At 68.9% G+C, this 11,999-nt stretch overlaps 2 protein-coding genes across 3 annotated transcripts; one reads left to right on the top strand and one right to left on the bottom strand.

Moving 5' to 3' along the window:
- Nucleotides 1-2,198: 2,198 nt before the first annotated feature.
- On the top strand, nucleotides 2,199-6,741 carry WSB2 (WD repeat and SOCS box containing 2). 2 transcript variants are annotated; one of them, XM_062589977.1, is made up of 9 exons: nucleotides 2,199-2,277; nucleotides 2,882-3,053; nucleotides 3,210-3,442; nucleotides 3,707-3,838; nucleotides 4,196-4,296; nucleotides 4,855-5,027; nucleotides 5,220-5,333; nucleotides 5,710-5,817; nucleotides 6,003-6,741. In XM_062589977.1, exons 1-9 carry the CDS (start codon nucleotides 2,262-2,264, stop codon nucleotides 6,163-6,165), a joined length of 1,212 nt encoding a protein of 403 aa, XP_062445961.1. In that variant the 5' UTR covers nucleotides 2,199-2,261; the 3' UTR covers nucleotides 6,166-6,741. The 2 variants fall into 2 exon arrangements, with proteins under 2 accessions (XP_062445961.1, XP_062445960.1); XM_062589976.1 differs by having other exon boundaries at nucleotides 3,207-3,442.
- A 1,079-nt stretch (nucleotides 6,742-7,820) lies between these two features.
- Nucleotides 7,821-11,314, bottom strand: RFC5 (replication factor C subunit 5). The gene is made up of 11 exons (XM_062589825.1): nucleotides 11,234-11,314; nucleotides 11,096-11,160; nucleotides 10,866-11,002; nucleotides 10,662-10,741; nucleotides 10,257-10,330; nucleotides 9,903-10,062; nucleotides 9,265-9,346; nucleotides 8,967-9,096; nucleotides 8,549-8,626; nucleotides 8,214-8,268; nucleotides 7,821-8,094 (listed from the first exon to the last, which is right to left on the bottom strand). The coding sequence occupies exons 1-11, from the start codon at nucleotides 11,278-11,280 to the stop codon at nucleotides 7,998-8,000; spliced, it is 1,005 nt and encodes a 334-aa protein (XP_062445809.1). The 5' UTR covers nucleotides 11,281-11,314; the 3' UTR covers nucleotides 7,821-7,997.
- Between the last annotated feature and the right edge of the window lie 685 nt (nucleotides 11,315-11,999).

Here is an 11,999-nt window from a genome sequence, read left to right as displayed (position 1 = left end):
ACCCTGCTATGGGGCTGGGCACCCTGATATGGAACTAGGCACCCTGCTGTGGGGCTGGGCACCCCACCGTAGGACTGGGCACTCTGCTATAGGACGGGGCACCCTGCTGTGGGTTTGGGTGCCCCACTATGGGGCTGGGCACATCGCTATGGGACTAGGCACCCCGCCGTGGGACTGAGCACCCTGCTATGGGACTGAGCACCCTGCTATGGGGCTGGTCACCCTGCCATGGGACTAGGCACCCTGCCATGCGACTAGGCACCCTGCCGTGGGACTGGGCACCCTGCCGTGGGTCTGGTCACCCTGCTGTGGGACTGGACACCCCGATATGGGACTGGAAACCCTACTATGGGTCTAAACACCCTGCTATGGAACTAGGCACCTTGCTGTGGGGCTGGGTACCCCACCAGGGTTTTGAGCACCCCGCCATGGCGCTGGGCACCTTGCTGTGGAGCTGGGCACCCTGCTAGGGGTCTGAGCATCCTGCCGCAGGTCTGAGCACCCCGCCGTGGGGCTGGGCACCCTGCTATAGGACGGGGCACCCTGCTGTGGGTTTGGGCACCCCACTATGGGGCTGGGAACATCGCTATGGGACTAGGTACCCTGCCGTGGGTCTGGTCACCCTTCTGTGGCACTGAGCACCCTGCTATGGGGCTGGGCACCCTGCTGTGGGGCTGGGCACCCTGCCGTGGGTCTGAGCACCCCACCGTGGGGCTGGGCACCCTGCTGCAGGTCTGAGCACCCTGCCACAGGTCTGAACACCCTGCTGCGGGTCTGAGCACCCCACCATGGGTCTGGGCACCCTGCTAGGGGTCTGAGCACCCTGCCACAGGTCTGAGCACCCTGCTGTGGGGCTGGGCACCTTGCTGTGGGGCTGGGCACCCTGCTGTGGGGCTGAGCACCTTGCTGTGGGGCTGGGCACCCCGTCAGGGGCCTGAGCACCCTGCTATGGGCGTGAGCACCCTGCCGTGGGGCTGGGCACTCTGCTGCAGGTCTGAGCACCCTGCTGTGGGTCTGAGCACCCCACCGTGGGGCTGGGCACCCCACTAGGGATCTAAGCACTCTGCTGTGGGGCTGGGCACCTTGCTGTGGGGCTGAGCACCCTGCTGTGGGGCTGGGCACCCTGCTGTGGGACTAGACACCCCGATATGGGTCTGGGCACCCTGTTACGGGTCTAGACACCCTGCTATGGAACAAGGCACCCTGCTGTGGGGCTGGACACCCTGCCGCAGGTCTAAGCACCCTGCTGTGGGTCTGAGCACCCCACCGTGGGGCTGGGCACCCCACTAGGAGTCTGAGCATCCTGCCGTGGGGCTGGGCACTCTGCTGTGGGGCTGGGCACCTTGCTGTGGGGCTGGGCAGCCCAGCAGGGGTCTGAGCACCCTGCCGCGGGTCTGAGCACCTTGCCGCGGGGCTTGGCACCCTTCTGTGGGGCTGGGCACCTTGCTGTGGGGCTGGGCACCCCGCTAGGGGTCTGAGCACCCTGCCGCGGGTCTGAGCACCCTGCTGTGGGGCTGTGCACCCTGCAGTGTGACTGGGCACCCTGCCGTGGGTCTGGTCACCCTGCTGTGGGACTAGACACCCCGATATGGGTCTGGGCACCCCACTGTGGGGCTGGGCACCCTGTTATGGGTTTAGACACCCTGCTATGGAACTAGGCACCTTGCTGTGGGGCTGGGCACCCCGCCGGGTGGCTGGGCACTCTTCTATGGGTCTGAGTACCCTGCCATGGGTCTGAGCACCCCACCGTGGGGCTGGGCACCCTGCTGTGGGTCTGAGCACCCTGTCATGGGTTTGAGCACCCTGCCGTGGGGCTGGGCACCCTGCTGTGGGGCTGGGCACACCGCCAGGGGTCTGAGCACCCTGCCGTGGGGCTGGGCACCCCGCTGTGGGGCTGGGCACCCCGCCAGGGGTCTGAGCACCCTGCCGCGGGTCGGAGCACCCCGCCTTGGGTCTGGGCACCCGGGGCTTGCCCCAGGCCCGCGGCTGCGGACGCTCCGAGGCAGAGCGGCGGCCGCGGCCCGGGCGCCGCGGGCGGGGGGCGGCGCCGCGCAGGCGGCCGCGCCCGGGGCCGGGCTGCGCCGCGGCTGCGGCCTGCGCGGCCGCCGAGCGCCGCGGCCCGCGCCCGCCGCAGCTGCCGGCGCGGAGGCCGCGCCGCGCCCAGGAGGCCGCGCCGGGCCGGGCCGCGCCGGGCCGAGGAGGCCGCGCGGAGGAGGCCGGGCCGGGCCGGGCCGGGCCGGGCCGGGCGGCGGCGCGGAGCCATGAAGCCGAGCGCAGGTGAGGCGGGGAGCCCGGCGCGGCCCGGGCCTTGCTCTGCCGGGGGGCGGGGGGCGGCAGTGCGGCCCGAGGGGGCGGCAGTGCGGGCCGGGGGGCGGCAGTGCGGGCCGGGGGCCGGCAGTGCGGGCCGAGGGGGCGGCAGTGCGGGCCGGGGGGGCGGCAGTGCGCCCCGAGGGGCCGGCAGTGCGGGCCGAGGGGGCGGCAGTGCGGGCCGGGGGGCGGCAGTGCGGGCCGAGGGGGGTCGGCAGTGCGGGCCGAGGGGGCGGCAGTGCGGGGCCGGGGGGGCGGCAGTGCGCCCCGAGGGGCCGGCAGTGCGGGGCCGGGGGGTCGGCAGTGCGGGCCGGGGGGGCGGCAGTGCGGGCCGGGGGGGCGGCAGTGCGCCCCGAGGGGCCGGCAGTGCGGGGCCGGGGGGGCGGCAGTGCGGGCCGAGGGGCCGGCAGTGCGGGCCGGGGGGGCGGCAGTGCGGGGCCGGGGGGTCGGCAGTGCGGGCCGAGGGGGCGGCAGTGCGGGGCCGGGGGGGCGGCAGTGCGGGCCGGGGGGGCGGCAGCGCGGGCTGGCCTGGCCCGGCGCGGCCCGGCCGTAGCCGTGCTGTCTCGCCGCCCAGAGGAGCCCGTCCTGCTGGCGGAGCTGAAGCCGGGCCGGCCGCAGCAGTACGACTGGAAGTCGAGCTGCGAGACGTGGAGCGTCGCCTTCTCCCCCGACGGCACCTGGTTTGCCTGGTCGCAGGGTCACTGCATCGTCAAGCTCATCCCCTGGCCCCTGGAGGAGGCCGAGCTGTAAGCACCGGGGCGGCCGGGGCTGCGCGAGCCCTCGCGCCCGGGGAGAGCTCTGCACCGCGCGCCGGAGCGATGCCTCCTGGCGGGGCGGGAGGAGCGGAGGGGGCTGCCTGCGCTGCCCGCGGCTCGGTTTGCGATCCTCCCTTCTCGCAGTAGCTGCAAAACCTTGGACCGCAAGAGCCACGGCAGCAAAGCGGAGGCGAGGAGCCGAGGGGGTGCCAAGGAGAAGACGCTGGAGTGCGGCCAGATCGTGTGGGGCCTGGCCTTCAGCTCCTGGCCTGCAGCTGACGCCGGGGACCTGGATGGCACCTGCGCCGTGGGGCTGTCCTGGCTGATCCTGGCCACGGGGCTCAACGATGGGCAGATCAAAGTCTGGGAGGTGCAAACAGGTGAGCGGCCCATTCTGACTCTGGGAGCGGGCGCAGCGTTGGGACCTGCAGCCCGTGATGAGTTCAGACCGGCTCTCTGTCCTGCTGATACCTGCCCTTGCTCCCTCTTGGAAGGAGATGCTGTCTCCATCCTTCCCTTCCCCAGAATATTTCCCGGGGGTGAGCGGGAGCCACTGCCCTGTCCCCGGGGGCACAGCCTCTGCGTGCGGGGCCCGGCCTCGTTCCCTGTGGCAAGGCGGTGCTGACCGAGGCCCCTCTCTGCAGGACACCTGCTCTTCAGTCTCTTGGGGCACCAGGACGTTGTCAGAGACTTGAGCTTTGCTCCCAATGGAAGCCTCATCCTGGTTTCTGCCTCGCGGGACAAGACGTTGCGTGTCTGGGATCTGAACAGAGATGGTAGGAGCCGGCTGGGGCATCCCCCAGTACAAGGGCACCTGCTTTTGATGTTGGGCTCTGCTGTGAAGGAGAGGGGAGAAACCTGCCTCTGGAGGAGAAAAAGCAGGGAAAGGTCTTCTGAGACACTGAGGCAGAAGGGGAGAGACCTGCAACACAGAGCAGAGCCACCCTCTCCCAAATGGGACCCGAGGTGGAGAAGGGGGCTGCAAATAAACAAGAGGATTTGGGATCAGCACAGGGAAGTATCCAGCCCAACACATGTTTCCCCTGGGAGAGGGGTGGGGAGAGCCCGTGGCGCTGGGCTCAGCTCCGTCTCTCGTGCTCCCCTCTGGTGACTCGCGTGTCTGCTGTCCCCAGGGCGGCAGGTACAGGTGCTGGCGGGCCACGTGCAGTGGGTCTATTGCTGCTCCATCTCTCCAGACTGCAGCATGCTCTGCTCTGCTGCCGGAGAGAAGTCGGTGAGTCCCGGAGGACGGGAGCAGCTCCCGCATCCCACCGCATCCACTGCTCCCTTCAGCCCTCTGTGTCCCACATTTGCTCCCCGGCCATCGCGTCCTCGGGGCTACCCTCCGCCCCAGGCAGACCCCAGCTTGCAGCAGGGCACCTGGGGCACAAATGGTGCTCGGGCCTGAATCTGGGCCCTGATGTCCCCCTTCCGCAGGGTGAGGTGGGCTTTTGCAAGGCACAGTGGTTGGAGGGGGAAGGCGAAAGCCACCTTTGCTTCTCGGCTCCTGGGGCTGCCAGCACTGCTCCACCATCCTCCCGTGCTCCAGGTGGACTCTGCCCGGGTCCTAGGGGAGGACACTGGGCTGGGCACAGGGATGCTGAGAGGAGCCCTTTCCTGCTCAGCAGCTGGGATGTGGCAGGGAGGAGACGTGCTGGCTTAGTTTCCTCTGTCAGGCTGTGCTGGGTCCTCATGACTGAGCTGGGAGCTTGGACCAGAGCTGGTGGGAGCAGGGCCGACATGCTCCTGAGTGTGCAGGACTTATCTCGGTCCTCGCTGCCGTGTCCCGCAGGCACTGCTGTGGAGCATGCGGTCGTACACGCTCATCCGGAGGCTGGAGGGGCACCAGAGCAGCGTGGTGTCGTGTGACTTCTCGCCGGACTCGGCTCTCCTTGTCACCGCTTCCTATGATGCCTGTGTCATCATGTGGGACCCCTACACGGGGGAGCAGCTGAGGACGCTGCGGTAGGGAGCCGGGGGGCTGCGGGCGACTGACCTGTGCTGTGGGTGGGGATTTGCTGGGGCCGAGCGTTGCCATCCCTTCTAGCTGGGCAAGGCCTGCACCTCCGCCCTGTCCGAAGGGTGCCTCTGCCACCCCAGCGCAGGGGGGGCCTGGGGCAGCCTGGGGCTGACTCGATGAGCCTGTTTTCTCCTCAGCCACGTCCCCTTGCACTCAGTGCCGGACTACAGCAGCGACGTCCACACCAGCTCCCTGCGGTCGGTGTGCTTCTCCCCTGAGGGCTTGTACCTGGCCACGGTGGCAGACGACAGGTAAGTTAACCCCCTTGGGGGTCTTCAGAGGATCCCAAGAGGATGCAGCTCAGTACATGCCATTGGGGGAGCAGATCATACGTGGCATGTCCCCACCAACGCGTTGCAAGCCCTGGTGGCACAAGCGGAAAGGACAGGCTGCTTGGGGCACTGCTGCTTGACTGGCAAGGAGTAGCAAGGTCAGGGCTCGCAACGTGTTGGTGGGGGCATGGCGTGCTTTGCTATGGTGTTGGGAGACGCCTGTGGTGCTTGAAGGTCCATGGGTAAAAACCTACTCCAGAATTGTATGTGTTCAAGTGAACCCAAAGGCCTTGTTTTAGCTTTGGGCACCCCGTGGATTCAGTCCTAGTGTTGTGTCCCCTTCCTTTCTCCATAGGCTCCTGAGGATCTGGGCTTTGGAGCTGAGATCTCCAGTTGCGTTTGCTCCCATGACCAACGGCTTGTGTTGCATGTACTTTCCACATGGCGGTTTCATTGCCACGGGGTGCGTATGTCTGCTGGAGGGAGCACTGGGCATGTTGAACTGCACTTGGAAGGGGGGAAAGAGCAGAGAAACAAGTGGCTGCTCCCTCTTTCTGCTGTTCTGGCTCTGCTCAGCAAATTCTGGGTCCCCTGGCGCGACTGAGAAGGGACTTTCCTCTCATAGCCTGTTCTGATCTCTTGTTGCAGGACCAGAGATGGCCACGTCCAGTTCTGGACCACTCCAAGGGTCCTCTCATCACTAAAGCACTTGTGTCGCAAAGCTCTGCGCACCTTCCTAACAACGTACCAGGTCCTGGCGCTCCCCATCCCTAGGAAGCTGAAGGAGTTCCTCACCTACAGGACCTTTTAAGGCAGCGTAGAAACCAGAGACACAGAGGCGAGAGGCCTCTGTCTCTTGGAAGAGCTGGGCCTGGCTCGGAGGAGGCACCGCAGCAACGACGCCTGGCAGATCTGTGAGCCACGGCACCAGAAGGACTGTTGTTGCCCTTGTTAGGGGGCTGTGTCTGTGAACGTGGAGGTTACTTTTGCTGTAATAATACTAGAACCCAACAAAAATGCATGCAGAGGGCAAAGGGTGGAGAGCAGCCCGGGGACAGCTCTGGTGGCCCTGCAGGCGCACCCAGGGGACTTGGGTCTCCCCCCCCCCACCCTCCACCACTGCCTGCAAGTTTGGGGGTTGGTGCTTTTGCTTCCAGTGCAATGTGGTGGGTTGAAGATTATCAGGCGTGGTCCGAGCAGAGCATTTGGTGTTAGCAGGGATAGAGGGCTGCAACTGCCCTCCCCAAAGCCGACCGTCGCGAGGACCCGCGGGTGCCTTCGCTCCCGGAGTGGGGCACGCTCTGTCCTTCTCAAGGTCTGGCCAAACCTGAGCAGGTGTCTGCAGAGTAGAGGGCAGCGATGACAATAAAAGATTGTTCCTCCCTTCCTTCCTCTTCGCTCGTGAAGGCGCTCAGGGTGCAGCTTGCAGGCAGCGGGGATACGTGGCAGGGCAGGCGCCGGTGGGCTGGGCCCAGGACCTCCACGGCACCTGCGAGGGGCCGGTCTGGTAATAGTAGAGAGAGGCTTGCTTGAAATAACGAGCCCTGAGGAATTGCTCGGGGAAATCGCTCGGTGCGCAAGCACGAAGCCTTCGCTGCCTCGTCCGGCGGGGAGGGCGCCAGCTCGGAGAGAGCAGGGCACGGCGCGCGGCGCTCAGCCCCCGCCTGCGTTGGGCGCCCCGCCGCCCGCTCCCGCCCGGCGCGCCGCGGGTGGTTTGCCAGGCGGCGAGAGCTGCGGCGGCCTCGTGCGCCCTGCGGCCGAGCTGCCGGGGAGGAGAGCGGCGCAGAGGTGCCAGCGCAGCTGCGGCTCTGCGCCGCGGGTGCCGAGCGATGGGTAACAGACCGGTAAACGTTCACGGTGGCCACCGGGGAGATTCGGTCCTTGCACGTGGCCGTGAAAGGGGAAGGCAGGATGCGGCGCGCCGTGCAACCCCCCCCTGCTCTGCTCTGCTGCTCTCTCCCCCACCCGCAGCTGCCCCTGGAGCTCCGCGTTCAAGCAGGTCTCCGGCGGCGGCACCTCGTGTCCTAACACGTCGCGCGTGACGCGGTCGGGTGTGCCTGTCTCGGTCCAGCTCAGCCCGTGTCCAAAGGGACCACGCGCGCTTTGAGTCCCCCTGGGTGCTGGCGGGCTCGGGCTGGGCAAAGCCTCCACCGAGGCCGGCTGCCTCGCTCGGCACGCGAGAGGCCGCGGCAGCCCGCGCGTGGCAGCCGCTGCGCTTCGGCCTCGGCAACGCCGAGGCACCGGTGCCGGGGCGGAGAGCGGCGGCAGCGGCCTCGCGGCGCAGCGACGCTCTGCTGAGCTCCGCGAGGTCGGCGGCTTTGGGCTCCGCGGGCCCGCGCCCGCCGCCGCCGGCGCCTCCGCGACGGGCCGGGACGTTCGCGAAGGGCGGGCACGGCGTGAAGCCCGGCTGCCTCCCTTCAGCCCTCGTTCCCGTACGGCAGAAAAAAAAAAGACGGACGCAACCCGTTTGGCTTTCGGGGTGTCTGCATTTCCCGGGGAAGCTCACAGACGTCGCTGCCCGGCTCTCACACCCCAGCCGCGGGCAGAAGACTTGCAAAAAGGAAAAAAAAAAAATAAAGAGAAGAAACAGAAAGCCACGTTCTCTGGCGGCAGCTCAGGGCACGGGCCCGACGGCCGCTCGGCTTAGGCTTCGGCCACGATCAGGTCTCTGGTGACCTGGAAAGCCGCGATGAGGGAGCTCAGCTGAATCTTCTCGCTTGTCCCAGCGGCCAGTCGGTACCTGGAGCAGGAGGGAAAGGCCGGTCCGCGTTAGCGGCAGCATCGACGTCCTACCGAAGCGACAGCTCTGGCTGGGACAGGAGCGGGGAGCGGCGGCATGGGTGGGCGCCGGGTGCTTACTCGATGTCTGCCATCTTGATCAGCAGCTGGATGCGGATGGAGGGCGGGAAATCGACTGCGGAGCGGAGGAGAGGGCGCGGGTGAGCGCGGCGCGGAGCGACGCCCGACCGCCCCCGGACGCGGCGCGGGCCCCGGCCGGTGCCGAGAGCGCAGTCCTGCCGCCGTCTGCGTGAGGCCGGGAGCGAGGGCAGGTTCCCTCCCCGGTGCCGGTCGGGGCTCCGGGGAGGAGGCAGCCTGGGCCAGCCAGGACAGTGCCGCTAAACGCAACGTCCCAGCGCCGCCGCGGGGCTGAGGGACCGCCGAGGGCCCGGGGGGGCTCGCCGGGGGGGCCTCACCTCTGTGCACAAACAGGTGGACCTCCGTGAGGATGTCCTGCAGGGCCAAGCCCTTCAGCGTCTTCAGCTCCGTGATTTCTGAGGCGAGCAAGAGTGAAGGCCTTTCCTTGCCACGGGTTTCGCCGTGACCGGCTGAGATCCGAGCCACCCCCGGGGACAGCCCCGGCGGGGAGCGAGCCCGCCCCAGCGAGCGGCACGGCACCAACAGCCCAGCCCTGCCCCACGCCGAGCGGAGGGCAGCGGGCCGGGAAGCCCTGGAAAAGAGGAGGGTTTACAGCAACGGGGATTAAACTCAAGGTGGAGGGAGATTAGCAGGATCGAAGACTTGGGTTTGAGCAAACGTCATCGCAGCCCTCGCTTGGCCTTCGAGGCAGCGCTGCTCGGATGAGGGCTGTGCAAGGCTCTGAGAAAAGGATACTCCGATAGGCAGTGGAAAAATCCTGGTTCAGCATCCAGTCGAGGATGTTGGCAATGTCAGAGTTGAGGGGGTGCCCGGTGCAGGTGTAAACGTTCTCCTCCGTCACCTTCCCGAAGGCCATGGCGGTGCTCTGGGGAGGAGGAGGAGGAGGAGGGACGAGGAGGCAAGGGGCTCCCTGGGGGCCAGCCCTTCCTCTGCGCCTCCCTCCACGGAGCGGGGACAACTGCTCCCGGCTCACACAAGGTAACCAACGTTTGCGTCCGCTTTGGACAGCGGTGGCTGCAGCCACGGTCCCTACCTGCAAGATATTCAGGGCTCTGCGCATGTCACCGCTCGAAAGGGTCACCAAAGCCTTCATCCCATCTTCCGTCACGTCCACCCTGGAAGACGAGGAGAACCGCAGCTGCTGCACAGGGCAGGGGAGAGCCGACGGCCGGCCGGCTCTCCGGGTCCCAACAACCACCCCGGCCCCAGGAACACCCATCACGGTGCCACCGCAGCTTTGCGGCACGGCCCCGGCCCCGTGAGGCTCCCGCGGAGCCCGGGGGCCGAGGGCGCGAGGTCGGAGCCCAGCCCCGGCGCGGCGTGAAGCTGGCGGGTAAGTCTGCAGCCGCCTCCGCAGTTATGTCCCGCGCACATCTGGGCGGGCGAGGGCTGGAAGTGGACGCCCTGCTTCAGAAACGCCAAAACCAACCTTACAACTTGCTGCCACGTTCAACCCTTTTCCTTTTTCGCAACACTACAACAAATTACCCAGCAGCACTTGACTTCAAATGCAGCTGAAGCCTGAGCAGAGGGTAAATACAAGATCGCTGCGACCCCGAAGGCTTTTTTTTTGCTCGTTTTTGTCCTAAAGCAAGAATTGAAAAGCAGCCACGGGAGCTGCTGCTCCTTCCCAGGCGGGGACGCCCGGGCGCGCGCCGGCCCTCGGCTCACCTCTCCTCCTCCACGACGTGCCGCAGGCGGGGCACCATGAGTTCGGGGCTGAGGGGGCCGAAGCGGAAGCGCGTGCAGCGCGACTGCAGGGCGGGGATGATCTTGGAGAGGTAGTTGCAGATGAGGCAAAAGCGGGTGTTCTCGGTGAACTTCTCGATCACTGCGAGGAGAAGGCGCGAGCGGCGCTCCGTCAGCCGAGGGCCGCAGCCGCGTGCCGCGGAGCGCCGGGAGCGCGTCCCTCGGCGGAGGCGGCTGCCAGCCACGTCCTCTTCCTCGCTGGAAAAGGCCCGAGGGGCGCCGGCGGCGCGGGGAGGGGGGCACCGCCGGCCCGACCGAGCCGCCCGCGCCGCTCACCTCGCCGTAGGGCGTTCTGGGCGTCCTGCGTCATGGCATCCGCTTCGTCCAGGATCACCAGCTTGAAGCCTTTCCTGAAATGGAGAGGAAGGGGCTGCCTTCGGTGTCCCCCCCCGCCCCGGCTTTTAGAAGCTGCTGGAGCTGAGCCGAGCTGGGAGCCGAAGGGAGCTGAGGGCGCCTATCGCCGGCCCGGCCCCGGCTGCACCCCGCCGCTGAAGGCTGGCGCTCCTGTCCCAGCACCCATCCCTTCCCCAGCAGCACCGCCGAGGCCCCCCGGGGCCAGCGGCCCTCCCCAAACCCGCCCCGCCGAGCCCCGCGGCCCGGCCGCGCTGCGGGCAGAGGGCGGAACGAAGGGGCGCGGAGCTGTCGAGGGGAACGGCCGCGAACTCCAGCCCGGCCGCTTACTTAAAGATGGTCCTGGTGCTGGCGAAGCTCAGGATGGGGCCTCTGACTATGTCGATGCCTCGGTCGTCGGAGGCGTTCAGCTAGAGAGGGACGGCGGGGGGGGGGGGGGATGAGCGGCCGCGGCTGCCCCCTGCCCGGGCCGCCCCCTCCCCGGCCCGCGGGGGCCGAGCCCGCTCCTCGGCCCGCCGGCCGCCTCCCACTTGCCTCCAAGACCATGGAGCCGAACTCCCGCTCCCGGTAGAGCTGGCGGGCGCAGGCGAGGATGGCGGAGGTCTTGCCGGTGCCCGGCGGCCCGTAGAGGAGGAGGTGCGGCAGGCGGTCCTCGCTGAGGAACTTCTGGACTGCGGAAGGGGCAGCGGGAGCGGGGGGGGGGGGCTCCGTCGGGCCGCCCGCCCCCCCCCGTCCCGTCCCGCCCCGGGCCGGCCGCTACTTACTGGTGCTGAGGACGTCGCCGTGGGACACCAGGTCGGCCAGGGCCTGCGGGCGGTACTTCTCCACCCTGGGGACGGAGAGGACGGTGAGGGGCGGCGGCGGCGGGGCGCGCAGGGGGCCCGGCCCCGGCCCCGCCGTACCAGGGCAGGTTGCGGGCGCCCCGCCGCTCCGCGCCCGCCCCCTCCATGCGCCCGCCGGAGCCGCCGCCGCCGCCGCCGGAGCCCGGGGGAGGCGCCTCGGCGGCCTCGCGAGAGCGCGCGGGGCGCCGCGGCCGGGGCGGGCGCTGCCGCCGGCGGCGGGAGGCGGGGCGGGGCGGGGCGGGGGCCGTCGAGGGGCGGGGCGTGGCCCGGCGGGGCGCGGGGCCCGGCGGGGGGCAGCGCGGGGCCCGCGGAGCGGGGCGGGGCCCGGCGGGGGGCAGCACAGGGACCCCTGAAGCGGAGCGGTGCCCGTCGGGGGGCAGTGCATAGCCCCCAAAGCAGAGCGAGGCCCACGAAGTGGAGCGGTGCCTGTCGGGGGGCAGCGTGGGGCCCCCGAAGCGGAGTGGTGCTCGTCAGGAGGCGGCACGAGGCCCACGAGGCAGAGTTGTGCCCATCGGGGGGCAGTGCGGGGCCCCCCCCGAGCGGGGCAGTGCCCGTTGGGGGGCAGCACAGGGACCCCTGAAGCGGAGCTGTGCCCGTCGGGGGGCAGTGCATAGCCCCCAAAGCAGAGCGGGGCCCACAAAGTGGAGCGGTGCCTGTTGGGGGGCGGCGCGGGGGCCCCCCGGAGCAGGCCGGTGCCGGACTTTGGGCACGACGCAGCACCGGGACTCCCGAAGCAAAGCCCAGCGCTGGCCGCTGCCAAAACGAATTTGTGCCCGTGCTATCGGGGGAAGCGGGGTGGTGGTGCCCACCAAAGCCACGTCGTGCG

Source organism: Rhea pennata, chromosome 17 (assembly GCF_028389875.1).
Source record: "Rhea pennata isolate bPtePen1 chromosome 17, bPtePen1.pri, whole genome shotgun sequence".
Taxonomy (NCBI): Eukaryota; Metazoa; Chordata; class Aves; order Rheiformes; family Rheidae; genus Rhea; species Rhea pennata.
Note: the sequence above shows the minus strand (reverse complement) of the source record. Positions and strands in the feature narration are given on the sequence as shown.

Bases quoted from the DNA above. Each gene is read 5' to 3' on its own strand.
- RFC5 (XM_062589825.1), bottom strand. From the start codon at position 11,280: ATGGAGGGGGCGGGCGCGGAGCGGCGGGGCGCCCGCAACCTGCCCTG. The intron at 10,063-10,256 runs GTGAGCGGCGCG...TTCTCCTCGCAG, and splicing joins CCAGAACGCCCTACGGCGAG to TGATCGAGAAGTTCACCGAG. The intron at 9,347-9,902 runs GTGAGCCGAGGG...CTCGTCTTCCAG, and splicing joins CACGTCGTGGAGGAGGAGAG to GGTGGACGTGACGGAAGATG.
- WSB2 (XM_062589976.1), top strand. The intron at 5,334-5,709 runs GTAAGTTAACCC...CTTTCTCCATAG, and splicing joins GCCACGGTGGCAGACGACAG to GCTCCTGAGGATCTGGGCTT. The intron at 5,818-6,002 runs GTGCGTATGTCT...CTCTTGTTGCAG, and splicing joins GGCGGTTTCATTGCCACGGG to GACCAGAGATGGCCACGTCC.